At 28.4% G+C, this 15,152-nt stretch overlaps 1 protein-coding gene across 4 annotated transcripts in view; it reads right to left on the bottom strand.

Moving 5' to 3' along the window:
* Lrch (Leucine-rich-repeats and calponin homology domain protein) overlaps positions 1 to 15,152 on the bottom strand; it is an 81,510-nt gene that overhangs the window by 39,492 nt on the left and 26,866 nt on the right. For all 4 annotated transcript variants that reach the window (XM_067265870.1, XM_067265868.1, XM_067265869.1 and 1 more), the window contains exons 2-3: positions 9,182 to 9,326; positions 4,391 to 4,517 (exon numbers count right to left, since the gene is read on the bottom strand). In XM_067265870.1, coding sequence (XP_067121971.1) covers positions 4,391 to 4,517; positions 9,182 to 9,326 — 272 coding nt within the window. The remainder of the gene's footprint in view (positions 1 to 4,390; positions 4,518 to 9,181; positions 9,327 to 15,152) is intronic.

Genomic DNA, 15,152 nt, shown 5'->3' with positions numbered 1-15,152 from the left:
GAATTTTCACTCACTCAAGTAATTTTTAAATAATACTAATATAAAAAAATAATTCAGAATTATCTTAAGACATTTATAATACATATATAATACATTTAATTACTTAACATAGGTTAAAAATTAGTTATATTTCAAATACTGAAATTTATAGTTAATAATTGTTTTTCTGCAGAAATGATTGTTAACATAATCTGCATAATGTTCTATACCTTCAAACTTCATTAATCTTAGTATCATCTTAAACATACAAATACATTGATAGATTAAGGTAGCCAAAATTTTTATTCTTACAGAAATGTTTTTGGCTTTCTTTAAGTCATCATTTGTTATTTAAATCAAGCAGTTAGCAAGTTTGGAAATAGAATACACTTTTGTATAAAGAAATATTTTGAAATTCACACATTATTAAAACATGTTTTAAGATTAAAATTTTAAAGTGTATTTAAAATGATATTTAAGTAGGGTTTAAAAAATAAAAATGTAAAAATACAAATGTTTGATTGACTTAATCAAATCAATGTTTTTAGCTGTTTTAAAGTGATTTTTCCAAACTGTGTACTGCAGTATACAAAGAATCTGGCACACCACAGCAAAATCACAGGAGTGCTGAGAGTATTTCAAATGTTCAAGAAAAATACAGAATTTCAGATTAATTGTAATTCTGCAGTCTCTTCAAGATAACGAATTCATTAAATTTCTGCAGGGCAGGAAAACATACTATTCTGAAATTCATAGAGAAAGTTTCAGCCTTCAGAAAAAGTTACTACTATAAAAAGTAACAAAGATTTGTTCGTCTTCCCTGTTGCAGTAATTTGTTATATTCAATGAAATTGATTTTACCCATGAACTTAAATCTGTTTTTTACAAGTATCTAACATAGCTTAGTGACTTTTCTGAAAAATACTTTCAGAAAACATAGAAAAGTTTACATTAATCTAAAATGCACTCAATACTTTTTTACCTTTGTACAAAAAAAATCTTATTGAGCTGTCTTGTAGCAAAACTTTAAAAACAACATATGACAGCATGGTACAAACAAAGTTTTTGAACATCAGTACAAAATGAAATGTCCACTGCAAAGCACTAAAGCTCAGCAACTCCTAATTCCATTTGCAATGTCAATTTGCATGAAGATGGATTTTGACAATTCTGTGATTAAAAGCAAGTACTGTGGAAAAAAAAAATCAATGTAGAACAGGATATGAGGATGGAGGTCCAGTCTGATTCCAAAGTTTATGAAACTGGGGCAGTGCCCAACAGGCTTGTACGTCTCATTATGGTTATTTAAAATAAAAATATTGTTTTCCTTTTAATCTGTGTGTATTATTCTTTCAAGTGATAACTATGCTGTTAAAACAAATAATTATTAAGTTATTTCAACTTTATTTAATAAATGAAACAGTTGATTATTTTATGACATACAAGATGTACCCTGATTTCAGCACAGAATATTTAGGAAAAGTATTTAGTGTATGATTTAATTAAGTCATCCTGCACCTTTGACACTCAGCTGAAAAACAAATTCTTTTACTGTTAAATGAAATTACAATAAAATGCACATTTTTATTTATCAGGGAAAAAAAGAAGAGTTTAATGGTAAATGTCTTTTTTTTAAAGTATTCTAAATAAATACATGCAAAAACTGTTAGTCTACAGCAAATCATAATAATAATAATTGTTATTGTTTAATTAAACATTATTTTCTTAATCAAGCATTTGTTAAGGTTACCTGTAGCCTACTGAAGGCCATTTGGGAAATTCATTAGCCTATGAAAAATTGCAATTTTACATACATGATTTAGAGTGATTTTTTGAGCCTTATTTATGGACAAAAGTTATATGCTATATGCTGTAAAATACAGTATTTCTTTTAATCTAAGAATACAGTAAAAAAATTTCCAAGGCATTAAGATTCCTTGAATAAGAAACTAGTATAAAACAGTCTACACCTTTTAATGCTCATGAAAAGCAATCTACTGAACCTGGGAGTTTATTAACTTTTGAATCAAATCTACTATTCATTTAAAACAATTTATCACTTCAACATAGAATCATTATAAAATTTTTAAAATGAATAAAAACATCATATTTAAGTCATTTTTATACATACAGTGGAACCTCCATTAACAAACGCCCTAGTTAATGACTAAATCAGTTAACAAACTTTTATTTTGTAAAAATTCTGTCTCTGATAATGGACAAAATTCTGATAATGAACATAACAGTTTCTGTCAAATTGTGTCAAGAAAAGTGATAGTGGCAATAGAAAAAATTTTAGTGTAGCATTAAAGAAAGAAATTATTGCAAAACACGAGAATGGCATTCATGTTTGTGACATTATTAAAGAATATACTATGGCAAAATAAACTATCTCTACAATTATTAAAAACAAAGCAGCATTTAAGGCTGCCGAAGTGGCTAAAGAAGTGAATGTGATATCAAAACAAAGAACTAAAGTTTTAGATGAAGTTGCAAAACTGCTACTAATATGGATCAATGAAAAGCAACTTGCTGAAGACAGGGTTAGTGAAGCTATAATTTGTGAAAAAGCTAAAAATTTACATAGTGACTTGTTGATCCAGAGATCCAGTACAAGTGCAGATGGACAGGACTCTAAAGCAAGTTGAGGGTGGTTTGATAGGTTTTGTTGAGAAAGTTGCATTCACAGTGTCATAAGGTATGGGGAGGCTTCAAGTTCAGATGAAAAAGCAGCAAAAGCATTTGTGGATGAATTTGCAGAGTTTGTAAAAAGTGAAGGATACGTCTCAAATCAAGTGTTTAATTGAGATAAGACCAGTCTTTTTTGGAAAAAATTCCTAGACGAACATACATAACCCGAGACGAGAAAGCACTACCTGAACATAAGCCCATGAAGAGTAGGCTCACTCTTTTATTTTGTGCTAATGCAAGTGGCGACCTCAAAATCAAGCCACTTTTAGTCTACAATGCTGAAAATCTCCAATAATGTGATAAAGTCCAAACTGCCTGTACAATGGAAGGCAAATAGCAAGGCATGGATAACTCAAACCTTATTCATGGATTGGCTCACAGAAGTGTTTGCTCCAACTGTCAAAAATTATCTTCAACAAATGGCTCTTCCTCTTAGATGTCTTCTCTTAATGAATAATGCCCCAGCACATCCACCAAGTTTGGAGGAAGATCTGGATAGTGAGCATGACTTCATCAAGATCAAATTCCTTCCACCCAACACAACTCCATTACTGCAACCAATGGATCAGCAAGTGATTTCCAATTTTAAAAAGCTGTATACCAAGGCACTGTTCATCAGGTGTTTCCAGATTACCAATAATGCCAACTTAATCCTTAGAGCTTTTTGAGAGATGCATTGGATCAATTGTATCAACCTTATTGACAAAGCCTGGAGTGAGGTCTCTCACTGCTATTTGCAATCAGCCTGGAGGAAACTTTGAAGGATTTGAAGCAGAGAGTTCGTCTGACGTAGTGCATGAAATCATGTCCATTGGCAAAAGTTTGGGATTAGAGGTTGATGATGCAGACATGGAGGAGGAGTTGCTGAAGGACCATCAAAATGAACTAACTACAGAAGAGCTGGTTGCCTTGCACGAAGAACAGGTGAAAGTCTTATAAGAAGAGATCGAGGAAATTTGCAGAAGATGAAATGATGTGTAGGAATTTATCAAGAAGCACCACCCTAACAAAGATGGGGCTAATAAGGCCATTAAATTAATGAACAACAATGCAATATCACATTTTAGAAAAATTTTGATTAAAAGAGTAAGACAATCAACTTTAGACCACTTTCTTGTTTCCCATCAAAAAAGACCTTGACTCAAAGAATCTCCCAATACAGTGCTACCCAATATTTTTATGGAGGGGGATTCCCCTTCCAAGCATTAAGCTCTGTACATCTCCACTCCTCTGCCACCAATTACAACAAACTATAATGCTATTTTATTAAATAAAGTTTACAAATTTGTTGCTGCAATGATATTTACTACATTTTCCTATATTTTCATCAAAGAAAACTCATTTTACAAATAAAATTACAAAAATTCCGAAAGCTAAAATGGATAAATTGTATTTGCATTAATTTCTATGGGAAAAATTGCTTCAGTTAATGAACAGAGTTGTAGAACAGATTAAGTTTGTTAACAGAGATTCCACTGTATTTAAAACATGACTTAATATTAAAAAAAGATTTTTAATATAATAAATACTTAATATAACTTTAAAATAACAGGTATTAAGGAGACAAATTACTATAATAGAAAAATTATGGTTATTAGAATATGTATTAAAAAAAAAAAACACTTTAATTGTCAAGTAGATATTTAAATTAATTATTTTTTATTATTAATTTTCTAGCAGTTTGAATAATATAACTGAAATAAAAATAAATTAGACCTACCAAATTTGAAAGACAATGCATATGTCCAATTTCTTCAGGAATAGATACAAGTCTGTTATTACTTAAAATAAGAACTTGGAGAGGTAGTTGGCAAAGAGAAGGAGGAATTGTAGTCAGTTGATTCCGACTGAAAAAGTTTATAAATATTTATTAACTTCGATTGTAAAAAATATTTAAAATAAACTTCTAAGAAACTAAATAGCAGTTCTAAAAAATGATTTAACAACAATGTTAAAAATTTGATTAAGAAATACAATAGTGGCCTTTGTAAAACTAATTTTACTAAAACAAAATATTTTCAGGTTCATTGTAAGAAAAATTTGCTAGTCATTTTGATTTCTGTATAATTAGTCAATATTCAGTTTACAGAACAAATCATTTACACACAAATCATATTTTCCTATGTGCATTAAAAGCCAAGTTATTAAATAAATGTAAGAATTAAGAATTTTGTGTTCATGTGCTTAAACAGTTACATGATTCAGGATGTTACCGAAAGATATGAGTCTGGATTTTATTTATAACTACATACATGAATTTTTTCTTTCTAGTCTTCATTCCTTTTTTAAGTGGATTATAAGTTATAAATTAGAATTTATATTTGTTAAAAATTTCATTTTACAGTGTCCACAATGTTATTACTAGCTATTATACAACTTTTACAATTTTATGCTAGAAGTCACAGGTACTCTTCGAAGAAGAAAATTTACAAAACTTTAATATAATTGCATTTTTGTAGCATTTATGTTTCAAAATTTTAATTAATAAATACTGATTTTTATATATGTATATACAGTATATATATACAAATTTTTACACTTATTTTGTGCTGTTTAGAAGATTTGAAAAATCTAAATTAAATTCAGAAATAACACTGTCCTTTCATAATTTATAATGGATATTTTTTTAATCTGCTTCAGAGTATGTTGTTATATGAGTTTTATAAAACTTTTGCTCTCAAATAAACCATGTAAAAAAATGAAATTATTATTATATTATTACATTGTGATCTAATCTAATTCATTTATTTACATGGTTTATTTGAGAGCAAAAGTTTTATAAAACTCATAACAACATACTCTGAAGCAGATGAAAAAAATATATATAAAAAAACCGCACCATAATTAAAATATATTTTGTTACTTATACAAATGTTAATCTACTTTATAAACAAAATATTCTATTTATAGGCTAATTGGAAAATATTTTAGTCAATAGAAAAAATTTTTTCCATTATTGACTAAAATATTTTCCAATTAGCCTATAAATAGAATATTTTGTTTATAAAGTAGATTAACATTTGTATAAGTAACAAAATATATTTTAATTATGGTGCAGTTTTATATATATATATTTATATATATATATTTTTTTTTTAAAAATCAATCTTTTAAAAAAGACTTACCAAAATTAAAACTTCAAGGGTTAATACAGAAGATAGTCATTTTTTTACCTATAACTGCATTTAATCAGAGACAAAAAATTACTAAGAATTACAACTGTTAGCCTTTATTATATTACTATGCATTTCAGGTGCAAAATCTGTTTTATATGCACCCCTCTTCAGGTAATACATAACTAAAATTGGGAAACATAGATGTTACAAAATTATTACAAATTACAGCATTCAAATGATTTATATTATAATAAATGAACCTCTTTTTGTTAAAACACACAGTGCACCACTGTATCAAGGTTCCTACCCCAAGGCATCATTCTAACAGCCTTTTGTCTGTTTATGTGCTATTTGGCCCTTACCACTTCCTCCCACACGTCATCTATCTCCATCCCATTATTTAAGTTAATGGTGTTGTGTGTACTTAAAATCGCAAAATGTTCCTTGAACCTTTGTAAAAACTTATCTTTTTCTTTGTGGATTATTTTTATATTATTATTATTGATCACACATCCATATTTGCTACAATGATCTGTCCATGGTGATTGGTTAATTTTTAGCCAGATTGCTGTTTTATGCTCTCTCTTACTCTGGTCTTCAGTTGCCTTCCTGTTTCACCTATGTAAATTGCTGGTTTTTTTGCACGTACAGTTTAGCTTATATACAACACCTACTTCATCTAGTTTTTTTTATTTTTGATTTTATTGATATTAATATTATTTTTGAGTTTATTTTTTAGTTTGGCTGCTAGTACAACACCATATTTTTTGAAAATATTTCTATATTTTTCGTATGTACCTTTTATGTAAGGGAATGATGTATATATGTTATCATCTTTTTTATTTTTAACATTAAATCTGTTTTTTATAAACTCCGTTATCCATTTTTTTAATAATCTGCTTGGGTAATTATTTAATATAAATGTATTTATTAATTTTATTTTGTTGTGTTTTTCTAAAACAAATTTTGCACCTGAAATGCATAGTAATATAATAAAGGCCAACAGTTGTAATCCTTAGTAATTTTTTCTCTCTGATTAAATACAGTTATAGGTAAAAAAAAAACAATAAGGGTTAATACAGAAAATAACTAAAGTTTTAATTATGGGAAATCTTTTTTAAAAAATTAATTTTTTAAAAATAGATTAGCATTATCTTAAATAATCAAGACAAAGCAGTGGTTTTCAGAATACCAAAAAGATTTGATATCACAAAAATGGTCTCATATATGAGTCAGATACTGTTAAACTTCAGAAAACAATTATACTGACTACTAAATAAAATATATCAAAAGAGATTGAGTTTGTTCATTCTTTTTATTAAAATCTAAAATTATATAACTTAATTGCTAGCTGTCAAGATTTATTATGTATCTGCATTTAATTTTGAAAATGTATCAGTTTCAACAAATGCTTGCATTTCTTATTTATTTGTTATATAATTACAGAAAACACTAATAAGTATTATTATTATTATTAAAATAATTTATTATTTCAGATATTCTATAGATTACTCCCTATAAACCGAGACAAGTTCAACAATATCCTACTTTTGGACCAGAGACCAAAAATAAGAAAGTTATCATATTTACAATTTCTTACCTTTTGTAATATATTCTATGCCATTTTAGAGTTTTCCGCTCGGTGGCGCTGCTTGTAGTTCAGTATACATTTCCTTTTTTTTCTTTTGTTCAAGAACTACCTTGAATCAATAACTGGTGATGTTAAACACTAGGTGGCCTGCCAATGGCTCCCCTCTGGGAAGAGTCCGTCAGGAGCATGAATGGTTAAACACCACCTAGTGGAAAACTCTAAAATGACATAGAATGCATTGTGAAAGGCAAGAAATCATAAATATGATAACTTTCTTATTTTTGGTCTCCAGTCCAAAAGTAGGGTATCGTTGAACTCGTCTCAGTCCCGAGTTCAAATATACACTCAAAGCTGAAATTCCATATGGAGTAATCTATAGTACAGCCATTATTTCAATTAATACATATATTAGATGTTAAATGAAATAAATTATTTGAAAATTTTATAATACACATGATGTTAGTTTTTCTATATGTGAGATCTATTTAAAGAAATATCTAAATTTTCAATTATTTTTTTTTAGGAAGAATTATGCTAATTTTAATTAAAATACAAAATTTGGCCTAAAGGTAGATAGGTAAGCCATCTTCTAAGATTAATAATTAGAAATTAATTTTAAATTAAATTAAATAATCCAGTTTTTAAACCTTTGGCTATCAAATTTATTTCTTTATTACATATTTACATATAAAGCCATTCAAAAACATCTGAAGAATGAAAATATCATGTTTTCAATTTTAAAACTTAAAGAATTCAAATTACTGTAGCTGTTGGTAATGTTGAATATTATGGCATGTATTACAGTAGAGCATTGATTATCCAACTTAATTGGGGACTGGGGTTGGTCGGATAACTGAAAAGTCGGATAACCGAAAAGTGTGAAAAAAAATACATTATTAGTATAGTGTATTAGGCTTGGTTTAAATACTAGCCTCCCTTTCATGGTCGAGCCAGTGCTGCCAGCTAAAACATGCAAAAATTTAACAAAAATAATATTAAAGTAGCCAAGACATAACCAAATATTGTAGCGCCACATCACTAGCAGACATTTGAATTTGCCGACTAGAACGCGGTCGGTTAACCGATAAGTCAGTTAATCGAAGGTCGGATAATCGATACTCTACTGTATTTATTTCAAAGCTGATGATATTTTCTTTTAAATACAATGTGATCCTTCAACAGATTTATTGATCAAACTTAATTAAATGGATATATATTGTAAATATTATTCTAATTAAATTATTTAAATCATTTATAACTTATTCTAGTATCTACATACAAATCAAATATTGTATATTTGATCTGTATAGACACTTAATAGAATATTTAAAATTTATTTTGTATACTAGTACTTTCTATATATTAACAGGACTTATACTGGAAATTATGGATGCAGATATTTAGTCTTACAGATCAAAAATAATGTTCTTTATTTAGTTCACCTTCACCCATAAGTTCCAGTAAATAAAGAACATTATTTTTGATCTGTAAGACTAAATATCTGCATCCATAATTTCCAGTATAAGTCCTGTTAATATATAGAAAGTACTAGTATACAAAATAAATTTTAAAAATAGAGTTAAAAAGGACACAAAGGCATAATAATTAAACTTAATAGAATACTTTAAAATGGCATCAATATATTATTAGTGAATTAATTATCAATATATTAAACTTAATATCAATGTATCAATATATTTTATTCTTAGTGATTTAAAATTAACTATTGAATTAATTATTATTTTATATTTTTGATATTATTTTTTGTTTCAAAGTTATTTAAATTAAATAAAATAAAAATTACCTTAAATTTAAATAACTAAGTGACTGTAATGTAATCACACTTTCAGGAATAGCACGCATGACATTATGATAGCAATCTAATTGCTCCAAAAGAAAGAATTCACATATTTCACTTGGTAATTCTGTAAACCTATTTTTTGATAAATCTGGAAAAGAAATAAATCTTTTAATCTTTTAAATCTCTAATTCTACTTTTTATAAAATTATAACAACAATAATACTTTTAATTTGAATATATTTTAAAAACAAGAATTAAAATATTAAAAATAAATATCAGAACTTTTATATAAAAATTATTCTTAAAGCTATTTTATATAACAAAATAAATTTGAAAAATGTGAACGTCATCATACATTTCATAAAATTATTAAACATTTTAATTAATTAAAAATAAGACATTTTAAACTCAATATTGTAAATCATATATTTCTTTTAAGTATAAAGATTATATTTTATGTAATTATGAACTTAATATTATTTATACATTAAATTAATAATAATAATTAAAAACAACTCAGCTGGACTAATTGAGAACAAAAAATAAGGTTTAAAATATGTAAAGCACAATATGGTTCAAAGACAAGTTTTAAGTTATTTCTACAAAATATTACAGAAACTACTGTCACACTAGGACATTAAATTGTTCTGTCATGTTACAGTACATTTTCATCAGTATCCTTGACAATGCACACTTTTAAGGATTCCATTTATTAGCTTCTTTTTGGTGTTAACCACTTTGTCCTTATTCATATTCGACTCAAAATTGGTGTCTTTAAGAACATTAGAACAGTTAGTAATAGCCTGAATAAGATGAAATGATTAACACTAAAAAAGAAGGTAATAACTTAATATATCTTGATGTGGCCTATATTTGGATAATTTCAGACTTATTACACCTTGTAGGTCAAGTGATGAAAACTGAGATCAGATCAGATGCAAAAATTGATGTATTTCCAATGTCAATAAAAACTTTCAGACAGTCTTCATCAGTCCAACCATCTTGCATTGAAATTATATAATATAGACAAATTTAATTGTCAGTTACATAATATTTAAACTAGGACATCACATGACTGTCTTATTGTGATAGAATTGAAGCAGAGCTAAAAGGAAAAAAGCAATACCTGCACCTGTTAGGCACAGAAGAGGCAATTCTTGTACAGTACCTGATGGAAACGGACAGGTAAACTTTGGACTTGCCTTCGCAAAAGAGGCTATCCTCATACCTGCTGGCCATGGGGGATACAATCCTTGCAATAGCCAGGTACAGAGAGACAATCCGAGAACAAAGCAATCTATGGTGATTGCTTTACTCTTGTGTTTTGTTCATTTTTTGCACTTATTTTTCATTAACATATGTAATACTGTTTGCATTTTTGACCCTTTGGCCTAAATTCCAATAGATGCGCTCGTCACATAAGATAGGATGGACATTGTTTTCCATATACAAAAGGTATTAGCAACAAAGTCATGGACACCTATTTTTACTTTCCTGGCTCTGTTATATATAAGAGGGAAAGTTTGGCGATTGATCAAAAAATGACCCCCAAGATTTTTACATTTTTGGACTTAGGGGACCTTGAAATGTTGAGAAATGCAGAAACATTCAGTTTTTTTTCTGTATGTATGGATGTAAATGTGTGTGGGGGGGGAGCACGATTTTGTTTACCCTCTTTGAAGCTTAATTTAATAACTCCTGTGCTTTTGACAATTTCTGAAATTTTGCAGGAAGGTTTGTGTATTAGAAAGATTCATGCTGTGGTTTAAGGTCAACAGGTTTGGAGATAAAGGGTGATCGTGTGTCTTGAGTAGAGTTGAACTTAATGATGCTTTTACTTGTTATTTTCATTTACAACTTTTTATAAAACATCTCTACTCTCATCTCTACTCTCAAAGTGAAGCTTTTTGCCATTTAATATAATTAAAAATGTAAACAACTTTTTTTAATATATTGTAACAGATAGTGGCATTAGAATTTTAAATGTAAATGGGAAAGTTAAGCAATTCATTGCTGGATTTTTTACATTTAAATGGACTCACATTATATTTCTGGATTCCTCATCTTAATTAATGGAAAATGGCAAAGTTTTATCAAAATCAATCCATTAAATTTTTAGAACAAACTTGATTCTATAAGCCCATATAAGTGCTAGCGACCTTGAAACATTGCACAACAAATTTGCACAATTCGTGCAATATCGCTTTGTAACACATGCTCACGAAATGACCTTATATCTCTAAAACAAGGTCATGGATCCCCATCTTTTATTGAATTCTGCATTGCAATTAATGGAAAATAGCAAAGTTTAATCAAAATCTAGCAAATGAATTTTGAGAATGAACACAATTCTGTAAGCCTTATAGAAGAAGCTTCACTAACGCTCCACTTCAATAATTATCAAGCACATAAACTGTACCTATAAGCAGATTTTCTGGCATATATAAAAATAGTATGATAGTCCTGCTCTTAATGACAATTGTTACCCTGTCTACCTATTTAATTTAGACATATTTACAAAAATTTTACGAAAATTATTTATAAATAATTTTTGCTTACACTTATATAATTTTATTACCTCCTAAATGACAGATTAGAAGAAAAGACCAACTGGTAATTACAGTCAAACCTGTTTTTATGCGGTCTTTTTTTGTGTGATTTTTTATTTGTGCGATTTTTTAATGCGATTTTTTATTTGTGCGGTATAGTTGGCGACTAGTCTCATGCGATTTGTCATGTCTCACGTTGACTTATTATAGCTAAATAAACTTATTATAGCATAAATGCACTTATTATAGTAATATTATTGCATGAATATGCGAAAAATGATATAATTTATTTATTAAGTCAACAAACCACCACCTGGAGAAAAATATGTAAAACAGACGATAGACGAGACGATGCAGTCAAGTGCTGACATCTGTTGTCAATAAATTCTATTTCGTACGGTTTTGAGTTATTTTCTAAGTGAGACGTTTTTTATGCGGTCCCTATTGAACGCATAAAAAAAAATATTTTTTTAATTGTGTTGCGAAAACTATTTTTTATAGCCATTCGTGAAGTTTCATGCGATTTTTTTTATGCGTTTTTTTTATGCGGTCCCTATCCACTGCATAAAAACAGGTTTGACTGTATTATGTAACTGACAATTAAATTTGTCTGTATTATATAATTTTAGTCATCTATGCAAAATGGTTGAACTGATGAGGGACTATAAAATGCATTTCCAATGTCAATAAAAGCATAATTTTTGGATCTGATCTCTGACTCAGTTTTCATCACTTCACCTACAAGGTGTGATAAGTCTGAAAATTAGCCAAATTTAGGTACATCAAGATACATTAATCACAGACACAAAGCAAAAATACTTAGAAGTAATAATTTAACTTAGGCATGTTTTAACTTGCATCTTTTGATTAACTCTTACTCTTATTAATTTTGGCAAATTAATAATCAATAACTTTCTTAAACTACAATAAATATAAAAAAGCTATTTATATTATAAAATACTGTATTTACTTGCTTATAAGACGATCTCGCATATAGGACAAGGTGTGACTTTTAAGATCAAAATAAAGAAAATTAGATTTATTAATACAATTCTAATTTTATTTTATCACAAATAAATTATCATCAAATGTACTGTACATATTAAGGCAAACAATCATTTTTTCTTGATGCTATCATCTTTTGTCTACTCGGACTAACCCTCTGAAGCTTCATTACAATTCTCCTCTTTTTCACTCACTCCACAAAGCATCGTCCTCTGATCCGTCAAGTGAATTTGAAATGCAGCATTTCCTGAATGACTTTGCTATCAGTTCTTGAGGAATGCTCTTCCACTCAACTGATATCCAAATAGCAATCTGTGAAGCTTTAGCCTGTTTGATGCTACTGGTCGCGGTCACTTCACGATTTTCGGAGGTAAGCCAGTCAGTGTAGTTTCCTCACAAAATCTTTAAATGGATTGTTGATGCATACATCCAAGGGCTGTAATTGTGATGTCATTCCCCAGGAATTGGTACAAAAATGCTCTTGTTTTCCCCTAGAAGATTTTTAACGTCATTTGTGAAGTTTTCCTTAAATACATCCATAACATTGCTAAAACTACCAAAATTGATGGTAGTTTTAGCAATGTTCTCGGTAAATGTAGCCATACTGTTTTTAACCAGTCAATCATAAGCTCATTGATCATCCAGCCTTTCTGGTGACATGGAATAACTACATATATTGGAAAAGTTTCATCTTTAGGGATTGTTTTCCACTTCACCATAATGTATGGTGGCAACTTATGACACAGTCTGCTGTGCATGCCAGCGTGACCATGATTCTTTGCTTTTCACTCCTCCCTGACCTAATCAATACTTGTTTTTCTCCTTTTTGATGGACAGTTGTATTGCTTGGCATATCAAAGTATATTAGCATCTCATTTACATTCCCAATTTGGCTTATTAGGAATTTAGTGTTTTCTTAAATTGATAATATACCTCTGAAACTGGACCAGCTTGGCTTCGTAATCAGCGGGTAATTTTTGAACAATGGAGTTCAATGCAAAGAATCCTTTACTCGTGTGTATAGGACAACCTAGGTTTTTGAAGGCACGAAAAATGAATAAAAACCTCATCTTATATGCAAGTAAATATGGTATTTATAGTTATACTATAAAAAACTCATTTCACAAAATTAGTCACATCAATGTGCTGTAGCCATAAACTTAGCAGAGGGTATACAAATTTTTTTATACTTTTTATTCAACACTTTAAATTAGTATTAGAATAAAGAAAACAAGTACCAATAATTATTTGCAAAAAAATAAAAGGTGTTGGTTTGGTTATTTACAATTGAAAAATTTATAACAACAAACAGCCTGATTCTATTATTCCAAATAAACTGCTGGGTTATTTATTGGACTGTAACAAGGCTAATTTAATTGTTAAATTAGCCTTGTTATAGTCTGAAATAATCTGGTAGTTCATTTGGCATATTTAAAAACTTACAAAATTTAAGAAAATTCTTAAAATAGATAATACATAAAAGTGCCTTCTAATTTTGTCTTTTTGCATGCACATGAGGAAATTAACAGTTCCAAGGCAGAGCTAGCTTTTTCTAGAGGCTACTCATTCACCTCAATACCTAAATCTTTTAAAATCTTCCCTCTGGCAATGGCACAATTAAAAAATAAATACATTTGATAAAAATTCTCTCATGTACAGTACAGTACATTACATGCAAAAGGACAAAGAAGACACTTTTATGTATTATCTATGTTAAGAATTTTCTCAAATTTTGTAAATTTAAACTTATTTGCCCTAGTGATTTTTGTCAAATATATTTTAAAAATTGTTATTTACATTTATTTACCCTTAATATTGATTATCATATAGCTTCTGGTTATATGAAAAGTCTTGAATTTAGAGAGTATATAATATTTGTATAAAAACAGCACAGAATATATGTCATATACAGACACATACATGTACAGTACCTTCTACTAAAACCTGAGTTATAAAAAAACTATTTAAAATTATATACATCAAATTATAATTAACTATGTAATTTTATTAAAATAAATAGCACTGTTCTACTGAGGTTTTCTCTTAGGTGAAAATAAGTGTTTCTGAAGCATTTTTTTAAATGAGAAAATCAAATATTAAATCAGAATTTTGCTATCAAGCACAGTTTTTTTTAGTTATAAGTACGAAAAAAAAAGCTTCATTTTACTCAAATTTACTGTAACAAATGTGAGAAATTTTTGGTACATTGGCAACATCAACTTCTGAGCCTCTGTTTCAGACGTTGACAGTTGTGTTAATGGGCTGCATGATGTTAATTTGCAAGTCATTGTCAAACTACTAAGCATTGAGTTTATAGTTTGTGTTTATATATTCAGCAACAAGGTAAATCAACTTAGTGAATAGATTATATAATGTTATGTAAATTAAGATATATAAGCATTATTTAATTATTCTTAATG

Source organism: Centruroides vittatus, unplaced genomic scaffold, assembly GCF_030686945.1.
Source record: "Centruroides vittatus isolate TY-2023 unplaced genomic scaffold, ASM3068694v2 contig_250, whole genome shotgun sequence".
Classification (NCBI taxonomy): Eukaryota; Metazoa; Arthropoda; class Arachnida; order Scorpiones; family Buthidae; genus Centruroides; species Centruroides vittatus.
Note: the sequence above shows the minus strand (reverse complement) of the source record. Positions and strands in the feature narration are given on the sequence as shown.